This window comes from Colobus angolensis, unplaced genomic scaffold (assembly GCF_000951035.1).
Source record: "Colobus angolensis palliatus isolate OR3802 unplaced genomic scaffold, Cang.pa_1.0 Scaffold107, whole genome shotgun sequence".
Taxonomy (NCBI): Eukaryota; Metazoa; Chordata; class Mammalia; order Primates; family Cercopithecidae; genus Colobus; species Colobus angolensis.
The window spans coordinates 3,836,438-3,860,901 of NW_012111697.1; the positions used below are offsets into that span (position 1 = coordinate 3,836,438).

Below are 24,464 nucleotides of genomic sequence, written 5' to 3' on the forward strand. Positions count from 1 at the left end.
AGCCAGGCATGGTGGCTCATGCCTGTAATCCCAGCTACTCGGGAGGCTGAGGCAGGAGAATCACTTGAACCTGGGAAGCAGAGGTTGCAGTGAGCTGAGATCACATCATTGCACTCCAGCCAGGGCAACAACAGTAAAACTCCATCTCAAAACAAACAAACAAACAAACAAACAAAAACCCCCAAGGCACAGAGAAGTGAAGTAGCATGTTCAAGGGCATGCAACAAGGAAGAGGCAAAGTCAGCATTTGTCTGGAGCTCCCGGACATCAAAGTGGCCCCATTCCACACAATCTCCCAGGGACCGACCGCCCACATCCCAGCTCACCTGGCTGGTGTGATTAGCACCCATTTGCAGCAACATGTGGACACAATCCAGTCTGTCTCGGGCCTGCGTGCTCAGCACCCGGGGGCAGAGGTCAGAAGGGCGCATAGCAACGTTAAGGGCCAGGATGGCCGTGTGGAGCGGGGTGAGGCCTGCATAATGGAGACAGTGAGGGACCTGCATCTGCTGCACCCACCTCGCCCAGTCATACCAACCACACCAGCCCCGCCTACACCCAACTTACCCTCAAAGTCTCTGGCTTCCAGGTCAACCTGGACCCCGGAGTTAAGCACAGCCTGGGAGGAAGAGAAGACAGAGTGCTGGGTAAGGTTATCCCCTGGCCTCCTGACCCTGGAAGCCAAAATCCGGGCAACCAGTCTACCCCCCAGACGAACCCCTGCCTGCCAGTTGGCCGTACCAAGAGAACTCCTGGGAGCCCGTAGGTAGCGGCCACGTGCAAGACCGAACGTCCCTGATGGTCAGTGGCGTTGGGCTCTGCTCCCAGGTTCAGCAGATCCTCCACAATCAGGGGCTGGTTGGCAGCAGCCGCCACCAGGAGAGGGGTCTGCAAGTCATGGGAGAGGTCAGGCTGGGCTCCTGGTTCCCTGCTGTCGGAAAACCAGGTTCCCAGCCCCGTCTCCCCTCAGCCCCAGGAGCTAACCCCTGATTCCCCTCTTCTCTAGGATCCAGAGGTCCAGGCCCCAGGCTCCCTCCTCCCCTGAACCCAGGAGAGTTCAGGCCCCAGGCCTCACCTTGCCCTTATGCTCACGAATGTCAAGACGCCGGTACACCTGGAGCACCTCAGCCGCAGCATACGCCGCCCAGCGCAGCCCCCGAGCCGCAAACAGGTGAAGGAGCCTGAGGACAGGCGGGGGACAGGCGTGAGAACAGCCCCTGCCAAGCCAAGAGTCTGCAGACAACCCCATCCCCTATACTCACGTGTCCCCCTCCTCATCCTGGGCCAGCAGCTGCTGTGGCCCCAAAGCCAGTATGTGAGCGCGGGCCGCCTCCAGCGATGGTCCAGGGACCACAGCAGGGAACTGTGGGGGTCCCGAAGGGAGTGTAGAAACTCTCCAGGGTCCTGCCTGTGGTAGGGAAGATTCTGCATAGAACCGGGTGTCCGGGGGTTCCTGAAGGGTGCAGGTGGTGGGGAGAGCCAGTCAGCTGAGAACTTTCCCATCCCAAGCCACCACACACAAACCTGCGTGCAGAGCCCCTGGGTATCCCATCTATGCCAAGTGACCTTGGACCTTTAGGCCTCAGTTTTGCCCATCTGGAAAAGGGGATTTTTTTTTTTTTTTTTCAGAGACAGAGTCTTGCTTTGTCACCCAGGCTGGAGTGCATCCGTGCAATCTCCACTCACTGCAAGCTCTACCTCCTGGGTTCAAGCAATTCTCCTGCCTCAGCCTCCCGAGTAGCTAGGATTACAGGCGCGCGCCACCACACCCAGCTAATTTTTGTATTTTTGGTTTCACCATGTTGGCCAGGCTGGTCTCAAACGCCTGACCTCAAGTGATCTGCCTGCCTTAGCCTCCCAAAGTGCTGGGATTACAGGCGTGAGCCAACACACCCGGCCTGGAAAAGGGGATCGTAACTGAGCTCCAGACATCTCAGAACACTGCAGAAGTGCAAATGCAAAGTTTTAGGGGCCCTTCAGCATCTTGTACCCACTCTGTATCTCACCTCCATGCCCTGGGGAAATGGGCACAGCTGCCCTGGGTCCGAGGGTGGGTAGAAGTCAGGAGGCAGGAAACTTTCAGCAGCAGAAGCAGGGCAAGAGTAGGGGCTGTCTGTGTAGGCAGCATGCGTGTTGGGGTCCCAGTCTGGAAAGCCCATGGGGAGACTCAGGCTGCTAAGTCCAGAACCCACAGTCTCCGAGTGTGCTGGGAAGGGAGGGTGGCCTGCGTGTAAGAGGAGGGGCAGGGGCAGGTCTGGTTACCAGAGTTGGGGACTTCACATCCAGGGGTAGGGGGCCTGGTGTCTCCCAAGGCACTGAGAATTAGTACTTCTGGGACAACAGGCGCCTGGGATCTGGATTCCTAGGACACTGAGGAATCGAGGGCCTGGACTCCTGGGGCACTAAAAAGGCTGGAGCCTGGGCCCTGGGGTTCCCTAGGACTATGTGCATAGACTACTGGACTCAGAGAACCTAGGAAATCAGACTGCTACTGAGTTCCAGCAAGAATGAGGGCCTACCAGCCTGGGCAACATAGCCAGACCCCATTTCTACAAAAATTTAAAAAATTAGCCGAGCAAGGTGGCACTGCCTGTGGTCCCAGCTACTTGGGAGGCTGAGGTGGGAGGATCACTCGAGCCCAGAAGGTTGAGGCTGGTAGCGCCACTGCACTCCATCCAGTGCCAGGGCAACAGAGTGAGATCCTGTCTCAAAAAAAAGAAAAAAGAAAACAAAAAAGGGAAGAATGAGGGTCTGACTCCTAGGTGTCCCAAAGTTCTGAGAGCTGGGATGTCTGAGTCCCTTAGGTAAGGGGGATGGGGAGGCTGGGAGCCCAGGGAACTTACCAGTCACAGCCTCATTCACAGATGGGGTCAGGGGCTGCTCTGGGGGAGGGAGAAATTGTCCCTGCAGAGACAAAAGCAAAAAGGAACCCAGGTGACTATCTGGCAGATTCCTCCGGGTCTGTTTCGGATCTACAGGACATTTCGGTCAGGACCACCCCTCTCATCAGCCCCGCGTGCCCCTGGAAAGCCACTGAGTCCCTATGGGACAGCACGGGGACTCCTGAGAGCTGTGGCTCTCTGGCCTCACCTGCACCCCGCCAGGCTCCGGCTGCTGCTGCTGGCGGCGCCTCTGCTCTTCCAGAAGCTTCTTCACGGTTTGCGTAGGGCAGTGACTGCGCTCACCCCTGCTCACTGTGCGGGAGAGGACGGGGGTGGGGGGTGGGGGGAGAAGTTATCAAGGGTCTTTAAGTCACCTAAATGCGGCGGGGGTGGCGCGGAGGCAGTGGGTTTGAGTACCCTCCTCGCCCTCCCGCGCGGAAAAACTGGCACATAGATGCCGCCTGACTCCTCCAAAGCCATTAGAAGATTTGGGGTGGGGCATCCGCCTCCGCCGTTTCCTTCCTTTTGCTCCGCACTTTCCCTCTGACCCAACTTTCCACCAGCGTCGCGGAAAGTGAGGAAGGGGGAGTAGGCACCCCTCTGCAGCAACCACCCAACTTCCGTAAAAAAATTCCACCCCCAGATATCCCAGTTTTGAAGTCAGCGGGTTGGTGGGGGGCGGGCGCCAGGCATCACTCTCTAGACGCACATCCAGGTTCCCAACATTTTTTTGCCCTAGAACCTGACTCAGAAATCAGGAGTCCCCAGCGCCCCTCCTCGAGAAGTCAAAGGCATCACCCCGGACCGGGAGCGGCGGCTCACGCCTGTAATCCCAACACTTTGGGAGGCCAAGGCGGTTGGATCACCTGAGGTCAGAAGTTCGAGACCATCCTGACCAACATGTTGAAACCCCGTCTCCACTAAAAATATAAAAATTAGCCGGGCGTGGTGGCGGGCGCCTGTAATTGCAGCTACTTGGGAGGCTGAGGCAGGGGAATCACTTGAACCCGGGAGGCGGAGGTTGAGGTTGCAGTGAGCAGAGATCGCCCCACTGCACTCCAGCCCGGGCGACAGAGAGAGACTCCATTTAAAAAAAAAAAAAAAAAGTCCCATCCATACAGTCTCGTTTTCAGGCCCCAGGAGTCTGGACCCTCAGTTCCTTCCTCTCGAGGACCTGGGAGCCCCGGTTGCCAAACTCCTTCTCACGACCCAGAAAGACAACCCTCACCTTTCCGAGCCTGGGTTCCGGCGGAGGAAGGGTTAAGCGGGGATTGCTGGGGGCGGGGGCGGGAGGAGGCGGCTCGGAAATCGCCCGGACGCGGCGCAATGACGCCACGGCGCTCACGCAAGGGAATCTTCCATCCTCCCCTTCCCCCGAGCCCTGTGCCCCAGGTGTCCTGCTCCGAGGCGGGGTGCGCGGCCGAGCGTGGCGCTCGTGGAATCCCCGCGCAAGGGGAATTCCTGCTCAGCCCCGCAAGGGTGGCTATCCGGAAATCCCAGGGCGGGGCAGAGGCAGGGTCACCGCCAGCGTAGACCCCAGAGGCCAGGCTCCGGACCCTTCCCCACCGAGACCTGCGCCGATTTTAAGCAACCACGCCCCCCAGCACTCAGCCCAGTCCCTCCTTCTAGGGTTAGGAGTCTCGGCTGCCAGCAACCCCTAGCACCTCCAAGGACCCAGGGGTCCAGCCTCCCAGCCCTTTCACCCTCGGGGCACCGCGATCCTAGATCCCCAGACCCGTGCACCTCCAGGACCCAGAAGTCCGGGATCCCAGCCGCCCCTCCGTCACGATCCACACGATCCCCTCCTTCTCCAAACACCTAGGACCCTCACTCTCGGGACACAGGACTGACGCTCCAGCTCCGTCCCTCAGGGCCTCGGGAGTCTTTCGATCCTCAGTCGACTCCTCACTCCCTTAGGGGTCCGAGCGCGCCCTACCCGCACCCATTACCTCGGGGATTCCTTGGCGTGGATTGCGGGCCCCCAGGGCCGCGGCCTCGGCGCTGCGCCAGCCTCGCTGTTTCCCCCGCGGAGCCGCCGCCGGGTCCCCGATCTTAGGTCCGGTACCCGCGAGTTTTTAAACTAGGGGTTCTGGCACCGCCCAGTCCTGGGCAGGGCCCGCCCACAAGCCTGGGAGTCCCCGGGTCGCGCTCCGGCGAACGCAGTCCCTGAATGGGCAAGGTGGACTTGGGAGGCGGACTACTAGGTCCCTGGGGAAAGAGGGAGCTGGGGTCCAGATCTTTGGTCTGAAGGAGCCTAGGGTACTGGGCTCCAAGAGGAGGGGGATACTGGGGGGCCTGGATTTCTTTCCTTTTTTTCTTTCTTTCTTTTTTTTTTTGTTACTGTTTTTGAGAAGGAGTCTCTCTCTGTTGCCCAGGCTGGAGTGCAACCTCCGCCTCCCGAATTCTAGTGATTCTCTTGCCTCAGCCTCCCGAGTAGCTGACACTACAGGCGCCGGACACCACGCCTGGCTAATGTTTGTATTTTTAGGAGAGACGGGGTTTCACCATGTTGGCCAGGCTGGTCTCGAACTCCTGACCTCAAGTGACCCACCCACCTCAACCTCCCAAAGTGCTGGGATTACAGGCTTGAGCCATGGTGCCTGGCTGGGGCCTGGATTTCTGAGTCTGTCCAAGGGAGTGCTGGAGGCTTTGTCTCCTGGGTCCTGCCCATGGAGGTAGGAGTAGGAGTAGGAATGGAGATGGGGTGGGGGCAGGGAGAGTATTACTGGGTCCAGAGGGAGGGGAGGACTGGGGGTCTAGACTCCCAGAGAAAGGGCCTGTGGGTAAGGGTATAGGTTGTGGCTCAATTTCTTCCTCTCCCCTACATCACCCTGTTCAGAGGTCTGGTTTCATTTACTCATCCATCATTTAAAATAATTCATTGCAGCAGAGGAGGCATTTTGCTGGGTACTGTGAACTAAGTAGACAGGAATTCCCAGCCCTGGAGCTGACATTCCAGTGGGAGGCCACTGTCAGTTTCACTTGGTGACCTTTCACAGCACTGACCACGTTGGCCCTATTTCTCCCCTGCTTGCTTGCTTGCTTTTCTTTTCTTTTTCTTTTTCTTTTTCTTTCTCTTTTTGGAGACAGGGTCTCACTCTGTCGCCAAGGCTGGAGTGCAGTGGCAAAGTGGCGAGATCTCAGCTCAGTGCAACCTCCACCTGCTTCAGTCTCCCAAGTAGCTGGGATTACAGGAGCCCGATGCCATGCCCAGGTAATTTTTGTATTTTTGTAGAGATGGGGTTTCACCATGTTGGCTTGAACTCCTGACCTCAGGTGATCCTCCTGCCTTGGCCTGCCAAAGTGCTGGGATTACAGGCATGAGCCACCACGGTGGCCTCTCCCCTGCTTTCAAGATGCCAAGCTCTCCGGGGTCCCCTCCCTTACTCCCTCGTCCTCCATTTCCCTGGCAAAGTTCCTCCTCTTCCCCTATTCAGTATGTGTTGGGATGGGGGCAGAATCCTGTCTGCACTCACTTCCTTGGTGATCTCACCCAGTCTTGTGGCTTTAAGTACCATCCATAAACCATCAACCCCCAAATTTACATCTCCAGACCAGCCTTATCCCCTGAACTCCTAAATGCAGTGAGGTCATTTCCACAGGGAGATTATCAGGCATTTCCAACTCCGTGTGCCCAAACCTCGTCACTTTCCCCGCAAACCCGCTTCCCCACCTTTCATCTCTGCCAGCAGACACTCCCATCTTCTCAGCTTTTCACGCCAGAAGGCTTGGCTGTCTAGGATCCCTCTCAAACACACCCACATCCATTTCATCAGCAAATTTTGTTGGCCGTACCTCCAAAATATTTCCAGATCTCCCTAGCCTGCACCCCTGGCCACCTGTCATTCCCACTTGGCCAGGCCAGCAGCCTCCCTGGTCTCTCTGACCCTCCCCCTGAGTTAGTTCACGAAAGGCAATAACGGAGACACCCCCTCAACAGACACAGGAAGCAGATGGCCTTGACACCAGCAGGGTGACATCCGCTATTGCTACTTCTCTGCTCCCCCACAGTTCCTCGGGACTTCTCTGGACCACAGTCCTCTACCAGACCCCTGCCAGACCCCAGCCCACCATGATCCATCCAGGTCACATCCTCTTCCTGCTTTTGCTCCCAGGTGAAGCCAGTGGTTACAGGGGATGGTAGGCAGAGTGTTTGTGAGATGGGTGCTTGGGTGACGTCTGTAGGGACAGGTGCTGAAAGTGGGGTTCTTTTCCCTGCACCCCTTCCCTTCTGGGAGATCCATTTGGCTTCAGGGCCTGGGTACTTGGGGGCGGGAGGAGGTGAGGCAGGGAGTTCTGGAGGGGCTGCCTGTTAGCATCCCCTTCTCACGGCTGGGTCTCTGCTGCCACTTCCAATTTCTTGTCACTCTCCATGTCTCTGGGAGTCCCCTTCCCATGTGGCCCTATTCCATCTCTCCAACATGGAGATTACTTCTCAGGACACTACCTTTCCTTCCGTACACTGTATTTTTTGGTTTGTTTGTTTTGAGATGGGGTCTTGCTCTGTTGTCCAAGCTGGAGTGCAGTGGCGCAATCACGGCTCACTGCAGCCTTGACTTCCTGGGCTCAGGTGATCCTCCCACCTCAGCCTCCCGAGTAACTGGGATTACAGGCGCAAACCAACGCCTTCAGCTAATTTTTGTATTTCTTGTAGAGACGGGGTCCCACTATGTTGTCCAGGCTGGTCTCGAACTCCTGGGCTCAAGTGATCTTCCTGCCTCTGCCTCCCAAAGTGCTGGGATGACAGGCATAAGCCACCGCGATGGACTGAGCATTCTGTTTTGTGAACCTTCTCTCCATCCTCATCTACTTTCTTTCTCTTTCCACAGCGGCCGCAGCTCAGACGACCCCAGGTGAGAGATCACTCCCTGCCTTTTACCCTGGCACTTCAGGTATCACTTCCGTCCCAGAAGCTTGGCCAGAGGCTCCCAGAACACCCCAGTGGCTCTCCAGGTCACCATCCCACCTCCCGTCCCCAAATCAGACAATCCGTGTCCTTCTCCAAGTTCCAGAATCAGCGACCCCCAGCCTCTGTTCAGGAGTCCCCCGTGTGCCCGCTGCACAGCCCCGCCCGAGGGTCCTGGGACACCCAGCCTCTCCGCATCTCTATCTCCTGTTTCATTCCCCAAGCGCAACCCTAGGGAACCTGGGACCCACCCCTCACAGGGGACTTCCTGTCTCCCTGTGGCCAAAGCACAGCCCCAGGACGCAGAGCCTGATTGTCTCCCTGTTCCGGCCCCCGCTCTCCAGGCTCCTGTTCCGGATGTGGGTCCCTCTCTCTGCCGCTCCTGGCAGGCCTCGTGGCGGCGGATGCGGTGGCGTCTCTGCTCATCGTGGGGGCGGTGTTCCTGTGCGCACGCCCACGCCGCAGCCCCGCCCAAGGTGAGGGCAGGGATGGGCGGGGCCTGGAGGGTGCATGATGTCCCTAGGGAGGGGGTCCCAGGGAGGGGACCCTTGGGGAAGCCCTGGAGGAGGTGCTGGGGAAACCCTGGGGGAGGTGTCCGGGGGAACCCCTGAGGAAACCCCTGAAGCAGGGGGTCCCCAGGGAAGTGGAGATGTGGGTGGTCAGGCTTCATGCTTTCTTTCCCCTACCCCCAGAAGAGGGCAAAGTCTACATCAACATGCCGGGCAGGGGCTGACCCTCCTGCAACTTGGACCTTTGACTTCTGACCCTCTCATCCTGGATGATGTGTGGTGCCATAGGAACCCCCGCCCCAACTTTTGGATTGTAATAAAACAGTTGAAACACCTGTAGTCGTATTCTTCCTCAAAGAACCCCAGCGTTCCCAAAGCCTCCCTCCCATGAACTGTTTCTGGATCCAAGGCGCCCTCGGGACCCCCACATGTCCCCCGTCCCGTCAGCCCAAGGATCTGGCATAATGTTTTTGTGCTTCATGTTTATTTGAGGGCAGTATTGGGGAGAGGTCTGGTCTCTCATGGATGGTACTCTGTGGGTCTGTATCACAGTAGGAGTTGGAATGCGGTGTGGGGTGGGCTTCAGGAATGGCTGGATCCAGGTATCAGGCTGCTGACTGTCATGATTCGGGCTCATTTGTAATATGGCCTCTGTGTGTTGAGGTCGCTGTAGACATCCGACCTCTGACCCTGGAGCTCCTAAAGGGATGGGGGCCATCAGTGGAAGGGACCCACCAAATAAAATCCAGCCTTCAGCCTTCTCCCAGTGGCCTACAAGGCCCCTGGCAGCTTCTTCAGCTTTATAGCCATGGAAGAGATCTGGGTTTTATTCAAGCACGTTCAATGTTCCCCCCTTCTCCTCTGCCTCATCAGTGCGCCCTGGCCTCAGAGCCCCTGCATGTGCTGTACCCTCCACCTGAAACTCTGTTCCCCTCGATCTCCTCTCCCTTCAAGTCTCAGCTCACGTCACCTCCTCAGAGAGGCATTTCTCAATTTCCCCTCTGTAGTTTCTTCCCCCCACACTCCAGTCACTGTCACAAAAGCCTGTTTATTTCCTTTACTGTGCCTCCCAAAATTATTGTATTTGTTCATTTGCTTCAAGTTTGTCTTAACTATGACATAAACTCTGTCACTGTGTCCCCAGCATCGAGCACTTACAGGTGCTGGACACATCCACAGAGGGAATGAATACATGAATACAAAGGGTAACGCTTTGCCCTAAAATTTCACTGCCACCAGTAACTGGAAAGGCCCCTCAGTCTTCTGGATATCACAGAGCCAAACCTGAGATTCTTAGACTTCACAAAGTAACTTTATCCACAAGTGAGGTGAAGAGGCAAAGCTGGTTGCAGACAATATATCAGACTCCACACAGTGGGGTTCACACTTGGGTGGGGAGAGGATCTATGTGGCCCCCAGGGGCAAGCCTCAGACAGAAACCCTAAAATTATATATAATGACTAGTCTGGGCGTGCATTTTCAGGGGAGGGGTCTTAGAGGATCTCATGACCCCCTAAAGGGTTAAAAAGGAACATTGACAGAAGGATAGATGACTAGATTCTCTTGTATACACCATAGTTTTTAAAAAGAGCTTCAGCCAGGCATGGTGACTCATGCCTATAATCCCAGCACTTTGGGAGACCGAGGTAACAGGATCTCTTGAGCCCAGGAGTTTGAGACCAGCCTGGGCAACATAGTGAGAATCTATCTCTACTTTAAAAAAAAAAAAAATTAAGGTCGGGTGTGGTGGCTCATGCCTGTAATCCCAGCACTTTGGGAGGCCAAGGTGGGCTGATCACAAGGTCAGGAGATTGACACCAGCCTGGCCCACATAGTGAAACCCCATCTCTACTAAAAATACAAAAGTTAGCTGGGTGTGGTGGCATGTGCCTGTAGTTCCAGCTACTCGAGAGGCTGAGGCAGGAGAATCGCTTGAACCTGGGAGGTAGAGGTTGCAGCAAGCTGAGACAACGCCATTGTACTCCAGCCTGGATTACAGAGTGACACTCCATCTCAAGAAAAGAAAAAAAAGAAAAGAAAGAAGGAAGAGCTTCAAGAGTACTCAACCAGCACGTTTGCTTGTACCTGTAATCCCAAGATTTTTGGAGGCTGAGGTGGGAGGATCACTTGAGACCAGGAGTTTGAGACCAGCCTGAGCAACATAGTGAAACCTCTGTCTTTTTTTTTTTTTCTTTTTGAGACGGAGTCTCACTGTCTCCCAGGCTGGAGTGCAGTGGCATAATCTCGGCCCACTGCAACCTCCAACCCCCGGGTTCAAGCGATTCTTTTGCCTCAGCCTCCCAAGAAGCTGGATTTACAGGTGCCTGACACCATGCCTAGCTAATTTTTGTATTTTTAGTAGAGATGGGGTTTCACCATCTTGGCCAGGTTGGTCTTGAACTCCTGACCTCGTGATCCACCTGCCTCAGCCTCCCAAAGTGCTGGGATTACAGGTGTGCACCACCATGCCTGGCCAAAAAAACTTTTTTTTTAATTATAAAAAACACTTACACTGCTCTCAGATTATATACACACTTCTGTATTTTTTGTGTGGATTTTTCTGAGGATTCTAGATTTTCTTAGTTTCTCAAAGGGATGCAGGGTCCTCAAACCCCAAAAAGAAATTGTAGGACTCCTCCCTTTAGAGTTACCAAGGTAGGGCTGAATGATATTCTCTGCCCTACTGAGAGCATCTCCCAGAAATCAGTCGTCCTGGGGCTGGGTTTCTTCCAGAAAATTCCTGGCCTGACTTCTAGCAAGGTCTGTGCTTGCATGTACAAAGGTAAAGACACCTTTTTTTTTTTTTTTTTTCCAGATAGAGTTTCCCCCTCGTTGCCCAGGCTGGAGTGCAATTGCGTGATCTTGGCTCACTGCAACCTCCACCTCCCAGGTCAAAGGATTCTCCTGCCTCAGCCTCCCAAGTATCTGGGATTACAGGCATGTGTCACCACGCCCAGCGAATTTTGTATTTTTAGTAGAGACAGGGTTTCACTATGTTGGTCCCGAACTCCTGACCTCAAGTGATCCACCCGCCTCAGCCTCCCAAAGTGCTGGGATTACAGGCGTGAGTCACTGTGCCCAGCCACTCTTCACACATTTTAAGTTGACCATAAGCTTGTCAGTTTTGGACGGATGTCCCATGTGCCCTCAAGGTTTGGGGGTGCTTCAGGGAGAGTGGCTTTGAAGTCCCTCTGATGGCATGAAGGAGTATTGGGCAGATATCCCCAGACAGGAGTGAAATATGAGGAGGACAGTCTGGTTTTCTCACCTGATAAGGCGACTCCGTCTCAGTGATACGCTGTTTCCGGGTCGCTGCTGGAGGTGAGGGGTGTTGTGAGGTGCAGAGACAGGCAGAGTGGTGAGTTGAGGGTGTTTTGTCATTTCCAAATCAGCACCTCATTACCATCCCTTTGGATGTTTGAGATCTGGGAGCTTACCCAGCTGCCCACCTCTATCTAGGCAAGTCCTCAGGATGTCCCTTGCTAGCCCCACTCACCCTCCGCAGCCCCTCGCCCCCGAGGGACCAGCCGGCCCAGGAAGTACACAGCCAGGGCAATGAGCACTGTCAGCACCAGGTCCCCCAGCACGATCCCTGCCAGCACGCCCGGGCTCACCGTAGAGCAATTGCAATCTGCAGCACAGGGGTCAGGGGAGGTCAGTGTGCGCTGGGAACTGTGGGAAGGGGGTCAGAGCAGGGAGGTTTGGAAAGGGTGAGGGAGGGACAGAGACAGGGAGGTCTTTGGGAGGAAGGGAGAGGGACCGCTGGGTCTAGGCCTACCGCTCTGGGCCTGGGCCTGGACAGGACGGAGACCTAAGGAGGAAAAAGAAGGTAAACTGAGGCACAGAGTTATGATGGGGGTCGAGGAGGCAAGTTTAGAAGCTGGGGAGGGTGGATCCTGACAGCCAGGAGGTTAGCAAGGGGGAGAGTGTGTCTGGCGGGACTCAGGGGGCTGGCGTCTGGGCCACGGGACTATGTGTATTACTTCGGCACAATGTGTCCTGTGGCAATACCCTTAGATGTCTCTTCCCCGCTGCTTGTAGCGGATGACAAAACTTGGGAGCTCCGGCTCTGGGAGAAACCCCCAGGCTTTGGGAGGCTGGGGACCTGCTCCCATCCCAACACCCACTTTTTGTTCTCTCGTTTCACCCCGCTCCCTGCCCTGCCCCAAGCTGAGCCCAGGGACCCGGGAGGCAGGTGCGGAAGCCCCTAACTCACCACCTACAGCCAGCAGGAGAGGCAGGAGCAGGAGCCTGCTGCAGGGTTCAAGGCCCCCCATGAAGCCGGATGCTGCTGGACACCACAATGTAAGGGCCGGTGGGATGTGGCGCAGCGTCCAAGTAAGTGAAGGAGGAAGTCTGAGGCGGGTGGTGGCAGGAGGGAGGAGGGGACAGGGGAGGAGAGACAGAAACAAAACCCAAGAAAGAATCAGGCCCAGACACCCAGGGGCCATGCCACAGCCCCCCGACAACTGGACGTGAAGGGCAAGGGGTACATGAAGTACAAACTTCATTTCCATCCCCATCAGGGGTCAGACATCGTTTTAACAGGAGGGTCAGTGTCATGACCTTCCTCTGGCTGATTGAAACCAGCTCTGCCTCTACCTGGCTGGGCAACCTCAAGCAAGTCACTCAATCTTTTTTTTTTTTTTTTTTGAGATGTAGTTTTCCTCTCTTTGCCTAGGCTGGAGTGCAATGGCACGGTCTCGGCTCACTGCAAGCTCTGCCTCCCGGGTTCAAGTGATTCTCCTGCCTCAGCCTCCCAAGTAGCTGTGATTATAGGCGTCCGCCACCACACCCAGCACATATATATATATATATATATATATTAGTAGAGACAGGGTTTCACCATGTTGGCCAGCTGGTCTCAAACTCGTGACCTCAGGTGATCCACCCACCTCGGCATCCCAAAGTGCTAGTATTGCAAGTGTGAGCCACCGCACCCAGCCCCAACCCTCCTGAGCCTCAGTATCTTCATCTGTAAAATTGGGAGTAAAACGGGACCTACTTTTTACAGTTGTGGGGATTAAATGAATTAAACTTCCTAGAACAGGGTCTGACACTTGTCAGTTTTTTTAAAGCATCAGCTATGATGACTATTATTTAATCATCAGAACCTTGTGCTGTTTACAGGATACTAAAAGAGCCATCAGCATGTGGGCACTAATGACATGCAGGCACTCTGTCCCAAGTATTAAATCATTCAGTCCCCGCAGTGCCCTTCTGGGGCACATGCTCTTATCATCCCCATTGTTCAGAGAGGTAGAGACACTTGCCTAAGGCTGCACAGCAAATCAAGGTGGAAATGGAACCCGAGACCCAAAAGCAGGTTTTTGACTAGGGGAGAGTGGGGTGGGGGGGCGGGGAAGATGAAAGATGGGAAAGGAGAAAACAGCGGCAAAGCTGAGAAAGGAGGTGAGAGTAAGGCAGTGGCACAGACACAGAGGCATGGCTGGCGGCTTGGGGAGAGGCAGGTGGCTGGCTCTCCTGCTGAATGAGGAAGTGGCTTGGAGCAAGGCCCGAGGGAGGCCACCCCAAGGAGACGGGGACTTCTAGCCCCCAGCTGGAGCGTGGGGCTGGGGAAGGAGGAACCTGAGGTTAGGGTGCCGGGAGATGAGACAGCTGCAGGAAGCCTCCCTCCCCCATCCACACGTCACACCCACCGCTCCTTGGGCCTGGGCCCAGGAGAAAAAAGGGGAAACTGGATTCTAGTCACAGGGCAGATGCCCAGTGGCCCGTGGGGGAGGAGAGGGGAGGATATTTGGAGCCTGGAGGAGGGTCAGGTCCCAGCTCAGGCCACAGTCACCACTGTTCAGGCCTGTCCGAATCCTGTCCCTGAAAAACCCAAGCCTCTCCCATTGTGTCCAGAGGGAGCATGGAGGGAACAGACCCTGTAGGTCCTCCCGGGCACACCAGGCCACCCAAGGTGTTGGAGCAGAGTGGGCGAGGGGGCAGTCGGAGACCAGAGCAGGGCTCTGAGCCAAGAGGACCCTGACCTGACTCAGGGGTTCCCAGGTTCCCTCTGGCTGCAGGTGAGGAGCAGACCGTGGAGGCAGGGACTGGAGCAGGGAGGCCAGGCTGCTGGGATATTTGTGAGGATATTGTGAGGTCTATTAGAATAACGCCTGGATGAGTTCAAGACCAGCCTGGCCAACATGGTGAAACCCCATCTCTACTAAAAATACAAAAATTAGGCTGGTCACGGTGGCTCACGCCTGTAATCCCAGCACTTTGGGAGGCTAAGGCAGGCAGATCACGAGGTCAGGAGATCGAGACCATCCTGGCTAACACGGTGAAACCCGTCTCTACTGAAAATACAAAAAATTAGCTGGGTGTAGTGGCAGGCGCCTGTAGTCCCAGCTACTCAGGAGGCTGAGGCAGGAGAATCACTTGAACAATAGCTTGAACCTGGGAGGCAGAGGTTGCAGTGAGCAGAGATCGTGCCATTGCACTCCAGCCTGGGCAACAAGAACGAAACTCAATCTCAAAATAAATAAATAAACAATAATAAACTTTCACTCCTGCTCTAAAACTTACCTTGGTTTCTCACTCTACCTTATGCCACTTGGTCAAATTCATTTTTGAAGGCCAGGCACGGTGGCTCACGCCTGTAATTCTAGCACTTTGGGAGGCCGAGGTGGGTGGATCACGAGGTCAGGAGATGGAGACCATCCTGGCTAATACGGTGAAACCCCATCTCTACTAAAAATACAAAAAATTAGCCAGGTGTGGTGGTAGGCACCTGTAATCCCAGCTACCTGGGAGGCTGAGGCAGGAAAATGGCATGAACCCAGGAGGCAGAGCTTGCAGTGAGCCGAGATCACGCCACTGCACTCCAGCCTGGGTGACAGAGTCAGACTCCGTCTCAAAAAAAGAGAGGCAAGGATTGAGGTTGCTACAGACCCCTGTGGATTCACTGCTGCGAACATACTTCGGTAATGTGCGACTTGGATATGTTCCACTGTTAAAAGTCTCGAGTTCTGGGCTCACTTTGATAAAAATCCTCCCTCGGCCAGGTGCAGTGGCTCACGCCTGTAATCCTAGCACTTTGGGAGGCCGACGCAGGCGGATCACCTGAGGTCAGGAGTTTGAGACCAGCCTGGCCAACAATGGTGAAACCCTGTCTCTACTAAAAATACAAAAATTAGCTGGACGTGGTGGCAGGCGCCTGTAATCCCAGCTACTCAGGAGGCTGAGGCAGGAGAATCGCTTGAATCCGGGAGGCAGAGGTTGCAGTGAGCCAAGATCGCGCCATTGCACTCCAGTCTGGATGACAAGAGTGAGACTTTGTCTCAAAAAAAAAAAAAAATCCTCCCTCAATCCTTCAGCATCAGCCTCCTAGTCTCATCCCCACCACTTCAGCCAGGCCTGGGCTTCCCCAGAAGATATTCCCCAAGCACCATCCAGTCACACAGATGTGGCCATAGGGCTGGAATCAGGGTCCTAGAGCCCCACTTTTAGTTGCTGAGATGTCGGAAAGTCCAAGGGGTCCCCAAGGAGTGGACTCGGTGGTAGCAGACATCCGTGGGCTATGTGGGCTCTTTACTAACCAGAAGTGGAGTATTTCAACATTTTAGCAACCAATACAACTGTGCTGATGCAGACCACAGGTGGCAGGGCTGGGCTGGCCTCTGGGCTACAGGACGAATAAAAGTCTCTCTTTGGCCTAACATAGTAGTTCACACCTGTAATCCCAGCACTTTGGGAGACTGAGGCGAGTGGATCACTTGAGGTCAGGAGGTTGAGAGCAGCCTAGCCAACACGGTGAAACTCCGTCCTTACCAAAAAATACAAAAATCAGTCAGCCACCGTGGTACACGTCTGTAAGTCCAGCTACTCAGGAAGCTGAGGCAGGAGAATCGCTTGAACCTGGGAGGCAGAGGTTACAGTGAGCTGAGCTCGCACTACTGCGCTCAAGCCTGGGCAACAGAACAAGACTCCGTCTCAAAATAAAACAAAACGAAATAAAAAACCCTCCTTCTTTGGATGAAGAAAGAAGCTGAGATTCAGGGCACCAAGCGACGAGGCGCTGCCCCAAGACAGTGCCAGACTCCTAGAAGCTGAGCTGAGGGCCTCCACACAAGAGCAAGAGATGAGTGTCTCAGCCTCTCCGGGCAGCAGGCCAAGAGCTGGGGAAGCCGACGCTGACTTTTCCAGAAACCAGGCAGTGTGTCGGCCTGTGACCAGCTCACTTCTGTGGAAGCTACAGTCCTCCTCACTCTCCAGCTTCCACACTTCCACCTCCACAGCCTGTCCTCCTCAAAGCAGCTGGACGCTTTGTAAAACATCAGATTAATAGAGAACAAGGCAGAAGGATCACTTGAGGCTAGGAGTTCAAAACCAGCCTGGCAACATAACCTAACAAGACCCTGTCTCTAATTCTACTTTTTTTTTTTTTTTTTGAGATGGAGTTTCACTCTCGTTGCCCAGGCTGGAGTGCAGTGGCGCGATCTCCGCTCACCGCAACCTCCACCTCCCGGGTTCAAGCAATTCTCCTGCCTCAGCCTCTCAAGTAGCTGGGATTACAGGCGTGCACCTCCATGCCTGGCTAATTTTGTATTTTTAGTAGAGACAGGGTTTCTCCATGTTGGTCAGGCTGGTCTCGAACTCGCAACCTCAGATGATCCGCCTGCCTCGGCCTCCCAAAGTGCTGCGATTACAGGCGTGAGCCACCATTCACAGCTCTAATTCTATTTTTAAAAATAGGCCAGGCATGGTGGCTCATGCCTGTCATGCCAACACTTTGGGACACCAAGGCAGGCATATTACTTGACCTCGGGATTTCAAGACCAGCCTGGGGGCCAGGCGTGACGGCTCAAGCCTGTAAATCCCAGCACTTTGGGAAGCCAAGGCAGGTGAATTACTTGAGCCCAGAAGTTCGGGACCAGCCTGAGCAACAGGGCAAAATCCCATCTCTACAAAAAATACAAAAATTAGCCCAGCATGGTGGCACCCACCTGTAGTCCTAGCTACTCGGGAGGCTGAGGTGGAAGGATCACCTGAGCCTGGGGAGGCAGAAGCTACAGTGAGCTTTGATTGCGCCACGGCAGTCCAGCCCGGGCCACAGAGTGAGACCCTGTCTCAAAAGAGAAAAAAATTAATTAATTAATTAATTTAATTTAAAAAGCAGACAAATAGCCTAATTTTTTAAATGGCCAAAAGATTTGAACAGACACTTCCCTAAAGACAAGACATGAAGGCCGGGCGCGATGGTTCACTCCTGTAATCCCAGCACTTTGGGAGGCCGAGGTGGGCAGATCACCTGAGGTAAGGAGTTCGAGACCAGCCTGGCAAATATGGTGAAAGCACATCTCTATTAAAAACACAAAAATTTTCTGGGTGCAGTGGCAGGTTCCTACAATTCCATCTACTCTGGAGGCTGAAGCAGGAGAATCCCTTAAACCCAGGAGACAGAGATTGCAGTGAGCCAAGATTGCACTGCTGTACTCCAGCCTGGGCGACAGAACAAGACTCCATTAAAAAAAAGAAGAAGAAGAAGAAGAAGAGGCCAGCGCAGTGGTTCATGCCTGTAATCCCAGCACTTTGGGAGGATTTAGTAGAGATGTAATCCCATCTCTACTAAAAATACAGAAATTAGCCAGGCACGGTGGCAGGCATCTGTAATCCCAGCTACTTGGGAGGCTGAGGCAGGAGAATCGCTTGAAACCAGGAGGGAGAGGTTGTAGTGAACCGAGATTGCGCCATTGCACTCCAGCCTGGACGACAAAAGTGAGACTCCATCTCAAAAAAATTAAAAATAAAAATAAAAAAAAAGAAGAAGAAGAAGAAGAGATGTGAATGGCCAGGAAGCCTGTGAAAAAGTGCTCAACACTATTAGTCATTAGGGAAATACAAACGAAACCTCAATGAAATGTCACTGCACACCCACTCAAATTACTAAAATTAAAAAGACTGACCCTATCGAGTGTCAGCAGAAATGTGGAGCAGTTAGAAATCTCAGACACTGCCGGTGGAAATGCAAAATAGAGCAACTGCTTTGGAAAATAGTCAGTTGTTTTCTTTAAACATTTACGGTAGCTCACACCTGTCATCCCAGTGCCTTAGGGGACTAAGGTGAGAGCATCACCTGAGGCCAGAAGTTCAAGATCAGCCTGAGCAACACAGCAAGATACCATATTTACAAAAATTGTTCTTTTTTTTTTTGAGACAAAGTCTCGTTCTGTCACCCAGGCTGGAGAGCAGTGGCACTATCTCAGCTCACTGCAACCTCCGCCTCCTGGGTTCAAGCAATTTTCATGCCTCAGCCTCCTGAGTACCTGGAATTACAGGCGCCTACCACCACACCCAGCTAATTTTTTTGTATTTTTAGTAGAGGTGGGCTTTCACCATGTTGGTCAGGCTGGTCTCAAATTCCTGATCTCTGGTGATCCACCCTCGGCCCCCCAAAGTGCTGGATTATAGGCGTGAGCCACTGCACTGTCCTAATTTTTCTATTTTTCATACAGACAGGCTTTCACCATGTTGGTCAGGCTGGTTTCGAACTCCTGACCTCAAGTGATCCACCCACCTCAGCCTCACAAAGTGTTGAGATTACAGGCGTGAGCCACCATGCCCGGCCCAATTTTTTTTTTTTTTTTTTTTTTTTGAGATGGAGTCTCGCTCTGTTACCCAGGCTGGAGTGCAGTGGCTCGATCTCGGTTCACTGTAACCTCCACGTCCCAGATTCAAGTGATTCTCCTGCCTCAGCCTCTAGAGTAGCTGGGATTACAGGCATAAGCCACCATTTTTGCATTTTTTTGTATTTTTGTATTTTATACAAATACAAAAAAGCTAATTTTTGTATTTTTTTTAGTAGGGACAGGGTTTCACCATGTTGGCCAGGCTGGTCTCACACTCCTGGCCTCAAGCAATCCTCCCACCTTGGCCTCCTAAAGTTCTGAGATTACAGGCATGAGCCACCATGCCCGGCCCCCAAAATTGTTTTAAATTAGCTAGGCATGGTGGAGCGCACTTGTGGTCCCAGCTACTCAGGAGGCTGAAGCAGGAAGATTGCCTGAACCCAGGGATTGGAGGTTGCAGTGAGCTATCATGGCACCACTGCCCTCCAGCCCAGGTGACAGAAGGAGACCCTGTCTAAAGAGAAAGAAAAAAGGAAGGAGGAAAGAAGGGAGGGAGAGAGAGAGAGAGAGATAAAGACAGAAGGAAAGAAAAGAAAAAAGAAAGAAAGAGAGACAAAAAGAAAGAAAAGAAAAACAAACAGAAAAAGAAAAGAAAAGAGGCTGGGCACGGTGGTTCACACCTGTGATCCCAGCACTTTGGGAGGCTGAGGCGGGTGAATCACGAGGTCAGGAGATCGAGATCATCCTGGCTAACACTGTGAAACCCTGTCTCTACTAAAAATACAAAAAAATTAGCCAGGCGTGGTGGTGGCCACTTGTAGTCCCAGCTACTTGGGAGGCTGAGGCAGGAGAATGGAGTGAACCCGGGAGGCGGAGCTTGCAGTGAGCCAAGATTGTGCCATTACACTCCAGCCTGGATGGCAGACTGAGATTCTGTCTCAAAAAAAAAAAAAAAAAGAAGGGGATGTGCGATGTGTTCAATGATATTAGGGAACCCACTGAATCTCTAGGACGGCCAAGAAATCAGTCCCAGAGCTACATAGATCAGATCCTACTCCTGCCATGGGGAGCAAACACCTCAGCTCCACTGCTAAAGCGACCTGGGACCTTCTGTGAAGACCTCATTTGCATCACACACTGGGGGAAGTTCGGCAGTTTCTAAGAAATTTAAACATATAGACACCATACAACCCAACACTCCCACTCGTAGGCATTTACCAAAGAGAAGTGAAAACGTGAGTGTGTACAAAAACTAGTACAATGTATGAAAAGTGGCTTTGTTCATAATTGCCCCAAACTGGAAACAACCGAATGTTCTTCAGCGGATGAATGGATAAACAAGCTATGGTGATACACATGGTGGGCTACTACTCAGCAATCAAAAGGGATGAACTATTTTTACTTATCTTTTTATTGGAGACAGGGTCTTGCTCTGTTACCCAGGCTGGAGTGCGGTGGTGCAATCATGGCTCACTACAGCATCAACTTATTGGGCTCAAGTGATCCTCCCACTTCAGCCTCCCAAGTAGCTGGGACTATAGGTGCGCACCACCACGCCCAGCTAATTTTTATATTTTTCGTAGCGATGATGTTTCGCTATGTTGCCCAGGCTGGTCTTGAATTCCTGGCCTCAAGCGATCCTCCCGCCTCATTCTCCCAAAGCCCTGGAATTACAGATGTGAGTCACTGCACCTGGCCCCATCAATATTTTTTTCTTCCTTTCTGCTTCTATAGGTGTGAGCCACAATGTCTGGATTTTTTTTTTTTTTTTTTTTTGAGATGGAGTTTTGCTCTCGTCGCCCAGGCTGGAGTGCAATGGTGCAATCTTGGCTCACTGTAACCTCTGCCTCCTGGGTTCAAGCGATTCTTCTTCTTCAGCCTCCTGGATAGCTGGGATTACAGGCATGCGCCACCACGCCTAGCTAATTTTTGTATTTTTAGTAGAGACTGGGTTTCATCATATTGGTCAGGCTGGTCTCTAATTCCTGACCTCAGGTGATTTGCCGGCCTCGGCCTCCCAAAGTGCTGGGATTACAGGCATGAGCCACTATGCCTGGCATTTTAATTTTAATTTTTATTTTTTTAGAGATGTGGTCTCCCTCGGCCACCAAGCTGTAGTGTAGTAGCAGGAACATAGTTCACCGCAGCCTTGACTTCCCAGGCTTAAACAATTCTCCCACCTCAGCCCTGAAAGTAGCAGAGACTACCGGCAGGCACCACCATGCCGGCTAATTTTTTAAATTTTTTCTAGAGATAGTGTTTCACCACCTTGCCCAGGCTGGTCTCAAACTCCTGAGCTTAGGCAATCCACCTGCCTTATCCTCCTAAAGTGCTGGGATTACAGGTGTGAGCCCCCTTGCCCGGCCACCCCTTCCTCTACTGAAACAGAATTTGTAATTGGGCATCAGATTCCCTAGCCAAGACTGTCTCTCATCCTCTTTGGAGCCTGGTGGGGCCATGTATCTGTTTTCTGGCCAATGGAACGTGGGAAGAAATGATGCAGGCAACTTCCAGATTGTGTCCCTAAAGTCAAAGAGTATGCTCTCTCCTTTTCTGCTCTTCCTGTTGGCTGGAATGTGGCCCTTATTCTGGCTGTGGGCACCCACTTTCACCACAACAGCTAACATTTTAAAGGTTTTTTCAGTAGAATCCAAGTAATGCTTGATGGTTTCATCAATTGTGGTTTATCCATAACATAAATGCAGTCATGGCCAGGCGTGGTGGCTCATGCCTATAATCCTAGCACTTTGGGGGTCTGAATCGGGACCCCAATTGTGGCCAGGAGATCAAGATCAGTCTGTGCAACATAGCAAGGACCTGTCTACGAAACAAACACGCGAACAAACACATTAGCCAACTGTGGTGCTGCATGCTGGTAGTTCCAGCTACGTGGGAGGCTGAGATGGGAGGATCACTTGAGCCCAGGGGGTTGAGGCTACAGTGAGTCATGATTTGTTTGGACCATTGCACTCCAGCCTGGGCAACAAGGACAGAACAAGACTCTGTCTCAAGGGAAAAAAAAAAAAGAACTTGCCAAACTTGCCACAGTGGCTTATGCCTGTAATCCCAGCACTTTGAGGGGCCGAGGCAGGAGGATTGCTTGAGGTTAGGAGTTGTAGACCGGCCTGGGCAACACAGAGAGACACTCTCTCTACAAAAAAAATTTAAAATTAGCCAAGTGTAATGGCACACACCTGTGGTCTGAGCTACTCAGGGGGCTGAGGTGGGAAGACCACTTGAGCCCTGGAGGTCAAGGCTACAGTGAGCCCAGATCACGCCACTACACTCCAGTCTGGGTGACAGAGCGAGACTCTGTCTCCCCAAAAAAAGAATTAACATTCACCAAAAGATATCTTAGAATGATAATGTGGCTGTATATTTAGATCCATATTTTAAAAGGTCATTATTACTTAGAGATATGTACTTCCTACAAATTTGGGAGGTAAAATAATAAGATGTCTGGAATGCGTTAAAAGCAATCCAATAAAGAAGAAATAGGTTCAGGTAGAGAGGGAATAAGATTAGCCATGAATTGACAATTATCAAAGCTGGCAATAAGTCTATGGGAATTCATTATACAGTTCTCTCTACTTTTGTGTGTGTTTGAGATTTTTTATTGAAAAAAAAGATAACCATTAGAAAATGGTTACAGGGTAGGAGAAGAAATTTGTAACACATAATACAATGAATCTGAACATATCCTGCAAATATAAGTAACTCCTTAAAAACAAACAGCAACCCCCAGAAGAAAAATTGGCAAACTCTCAAGTAGACACTTAATTAATCAATTTATTTATTTTATTTTTTGGAGACAGTCTCACTCTGTCACCCAAGCTGGAATGAAGTGGCGCGATCTTGGCTCACTGCAACCTCTGCCTCCCAGGTTCAAGCGATTCTGCTGCCTCAGTGTCCTGAGTAGCTGGGATTATAGGCACGTGCCACCACACCTGGTAAATCTTTGTATTTTTAGTAGAGACAGGGTTTCGCCATGTTGACCAGGCTGTTCTCAAACTCCTGAGCTCAGGCAATTGGCCTGTCTTGGCCTCCTGAAGTGCTAGGATTACAAGCATGAGCCACTGCGTCTGGCCAATTAATTTATTTATTTGAAGCAGGGTCTCACTCTGTCACCCAAGCTGGAGTAGAGTGACATAATCCTAGCTCACTGCAGCCTGGACCTCCCTGGCCTAAGCCATCCTCCCACCTCAGCCTCCCGAGTAACTAAGACCATTAAGTATGGGCTACTGTGCCCTATTAATTTTTAATTTTTTTGGAAACAGGGTTTTTTGTTTGTTTGTTTGTTTGTTTTTGAGACAGAGTCTCGCTGTCTCCCAGGCTGGAGTGCAGTGGTGCAATCTCGGCTCACTGCAAGCTCCGCCTCCCAGGTTCACGCCATTCTCCTGCCTCAGCCTCCTGAGTAGCTGGGACTACAGGCGTCCGCCACCAAGCCCGGCTAATTTTTTGTAATTTTCGTAGAGATGGGGTTTCACCGTGTTAGCCTGGATGGTCTCGATCTCCTGACCTCGTGGTCCGCCCGCCTTGGCCTCCCAAAGTGCTGGGATTACAGAGGTGAGCCACCACGCCCGGCCTAGAAACAGGGTCTTGCCCAGGCTGGTCTCAAATTCCTGGGCTCAAGGCGTCCTCTGGCCTTGGCCTCCCAAATTTCGGGGATTGCAGGCATGAGCCACTTCCAGCAAGCATTTTAGAAAAGAGGAACTCTAAATGGCAATAAAGCTGGGAAAAGGTGCTCATCCTCAGAAGGAGAACGAACATTAAAACAATGCAGGGCCCAGTGCGATGTCTCACACCTGTAATCCTAGCACTTTGGGAGGCTGAGGTGGAAGGATCACCTGAGGTCAGTAGTTCAAGACCAGCCTGACCAACATGGCAAAACCCTGTCTCTACTAAAAATACAGAAATAGCCAGGCATGGTGGCACATGCCTGTAATCCCATTTACGAGGCTGAGGCAGGAGAATCACCTGAACCTGGTAGGCAAAGGGTGCAGTGAGCCAAGATTGCACCACTGCACTCCAGCGTGGGTGACAAAAGTGAGACTCCATCTCAAAAAAACAAAACTGGTAGCGCAAAATCACTCCACACCTTTCCCTCTACCCCTAGAAATGTCAAAACTTTCAAAATCCGACACTATCAGATGTGGTGAAATACGGAGCAACAGAAAATCTCATACACCTCTGAAGGAGGCAGAGGAGTTGAACCACTTTGAAAAACAGTTTGGCACTTTCTTTCCCAGGGACCCAGAACTTCCGCCCCTATCTGTATCTGAGAGAGATGGGTGCAACAGATGCCAGGAGCCTTGTGTAAGGATTGTCACCCTATTTGTAAGGCCTTTCAAAGGAAACAACCCAAATGCCTATCTCAGGAGAAAGGATACATACCTTGGGGCATATAACACAATGGACTACCCTGTAACCGTGGGAATACATACCCTAGATCCATTTGCCACAGCATGGACTTATCTCTCAAAGATAATGTTGAGTGGAAGAAGAAAGAAGCCGTGGCCGGGCGCGGTGGCTCAAGCCTGTAATCCCAGCACTTTGGGAGGCCGAGGTGGGCGGATCACGAGGGGAGATC

General features: G+C 52.6%; 3 protein-coding genes across 9 annotated transcripts in view; 1 reads left to right on the forward strand and 2 right to left on the reverse strand.

Moving 5' to 3' along the window:
- NFKBID (nuclear factor of kappa light polypeptide gene enhancer in B-cells inhibitor, delta) overlaps nt 1-6,660 on the reverse strand; it is a 14,533-nt gene extending 7,873 nt beyond the window's left edge. The window contains exons 1-9 of one of the 2 annotated variants that reach the window (XM_011948390.1): nt 6,556-6,660; nt 3,091-3,194; nt 2,844-2,904; nt 2,007-2,224; nt 1,263-1,408; nt 1,076-1,181; nt 742-888; nt 568-619; nt 327-475 (exon numbers count right to left, since the gene is read on the reverse strand). In XM_011948390.1, the coding sequence (XP_011803780.1) occupies nt 327-475; nt 568-619; nt 742-888; nt 1,076-1,181; nt 1,263-1,408; nt 2,007-2,224; nt 2,844-2,904; nt 3,091-3,194; nt 6,556-6,655 (1,083 nt within the window). In that variant the 5' untranslated portion in view covers nt 6,656-6,660. Of the gene's footprint in view, nt 1-326; nt 476-567; nt 620-741; nt 889-1,075; nt 1,182-1,262; nt 1,409-2,006; nt 2,225-2,843; nt 2,905-3,090; nt 3,195-4,831; nt 5,041-6,555 lie in introns of those variants that run through there. The other variant, XM_011948399.1, reaches the window with a different exon arrangement.
- Nucleotides 6,661-6,828: 168 nt separating this feature from the next.
- On the forward strand, nt 6,829-8,632 carry HCST (hematopoietic cell signal transducer). 3 transcript variants are annotated; one of them, XM_011948425.1, is made up of 4 exons: nt 6,829-6,997; nt 7,712-7,774; nt 8,133-8,264; nt 8,484-8,632. In XM_011948425.1, the coding sequence occupies exons 1-4, from the start codon at nt 6,955-6,957 to the stop codon at nt 8,519-8,521; spliced, it is 276 nt and encodes a 91-aa protein (XP_011803815.1). In that variant the 5' UTR covers nt 6,829-6,954; the 3' UTR covers nt 8,522-8,632. The 3 variants fall into 3 exon arrangements, with proteins under 3 accessions (XP_011803815.1, XP_011803805.1, XP_011803823.1); XM_011948415.1 differs by having other exon boundaries at nt 6,837-6,997; nt 8,481-8,632; XM_011948433.1 differs by having other exon boundaries at nt 6,879-7,022; nt 8,481-8,632.
- A 130-nt stretch (nt 8,633-8,762) lies between these two features.
- TYROBP (TYRO protein tyrosine kinase binding protein) lies at nt 8,763-12,649 on the reverse strand. Of its 4 annotated transcripts, none has more exons than XM_011948455.1 (5): nt 12,514-12,649; nt 12,076-12,108; nt 11,794-11,928; nt 11,566-11,609; nt 8,763-8,996 (listed from the first exon to the last, which is right to left on the reverse strand). In XM_011948455.1, exons 1-5 carry the CDS (start codon nt 12,572-12,574, stop codon nt 8,931-8,933), a joined length of 339 nt encoding a protein of 112 aa, XP_011803845.1. In that variant the 5' UTR covers nt 12,575-12,649; the 3' UTR covers nt 8,763-8,930. The 4 variants fall into 4 exon arrangements, with proteins under 4 accessions (XP_011803845.1, XP_011803836.1, XP_011803864.1 ...); XM_011948446.1 differs by having other exon boundaries at nt 11,566-11,612; XM_011948474.1 differs by lacking the exon at nt 12,076-12,108.
- Nucleotides 12,650-24,464: the final 11,815 nt, after the last annotated feature.

Bases quoted from the DNA above. Each gene is read 5' to 3' on its own strand.
- HCST (XM_011948415.1), top strand. From the start codon at position 6,955: ATGATCCATCCAGGTCACATCCTCTTCCTGCTTTTGCTCCCAG. The intron at 7,775-8,132 runs GTATCACTTCCG...CCCGCTCTCCAG, and splicing joins CTTTTACCCTGGCACTTCAG to GCTCCTGTTCCGGATGTGGG. The intron at 8,265-8,480 runs GTGAGGGCAGGG...CCCTACCCCCAG, and splicing joins ACGCCGCAGCCCCGCCCAAG to AAGAGGGCAAAGTCTACATC.
- TYROBP (XM_011948446.1), bottom strand. From the start codon at position 12,574: ATGGGGGGCCTTGAACCCTGCAGCAGGCTCCTGCTCCTGCCTCTCCTG. The intron at 12,109-12,513 runs GTGAGTTAGGGG...TTTCCTCCTTAG, and splicing joins TCTCCTGCTGGCTGTAGGTG to GTCTCCGTCCTGTCCAGGCC. The intron at 8,997-11,565 runs GTGAGAAAACCA...CCATCCCTTTAG, and splicing joins AGACGGAGTCGCCTTATCAG to GAGCTCCAGGGTCAGAGGTC.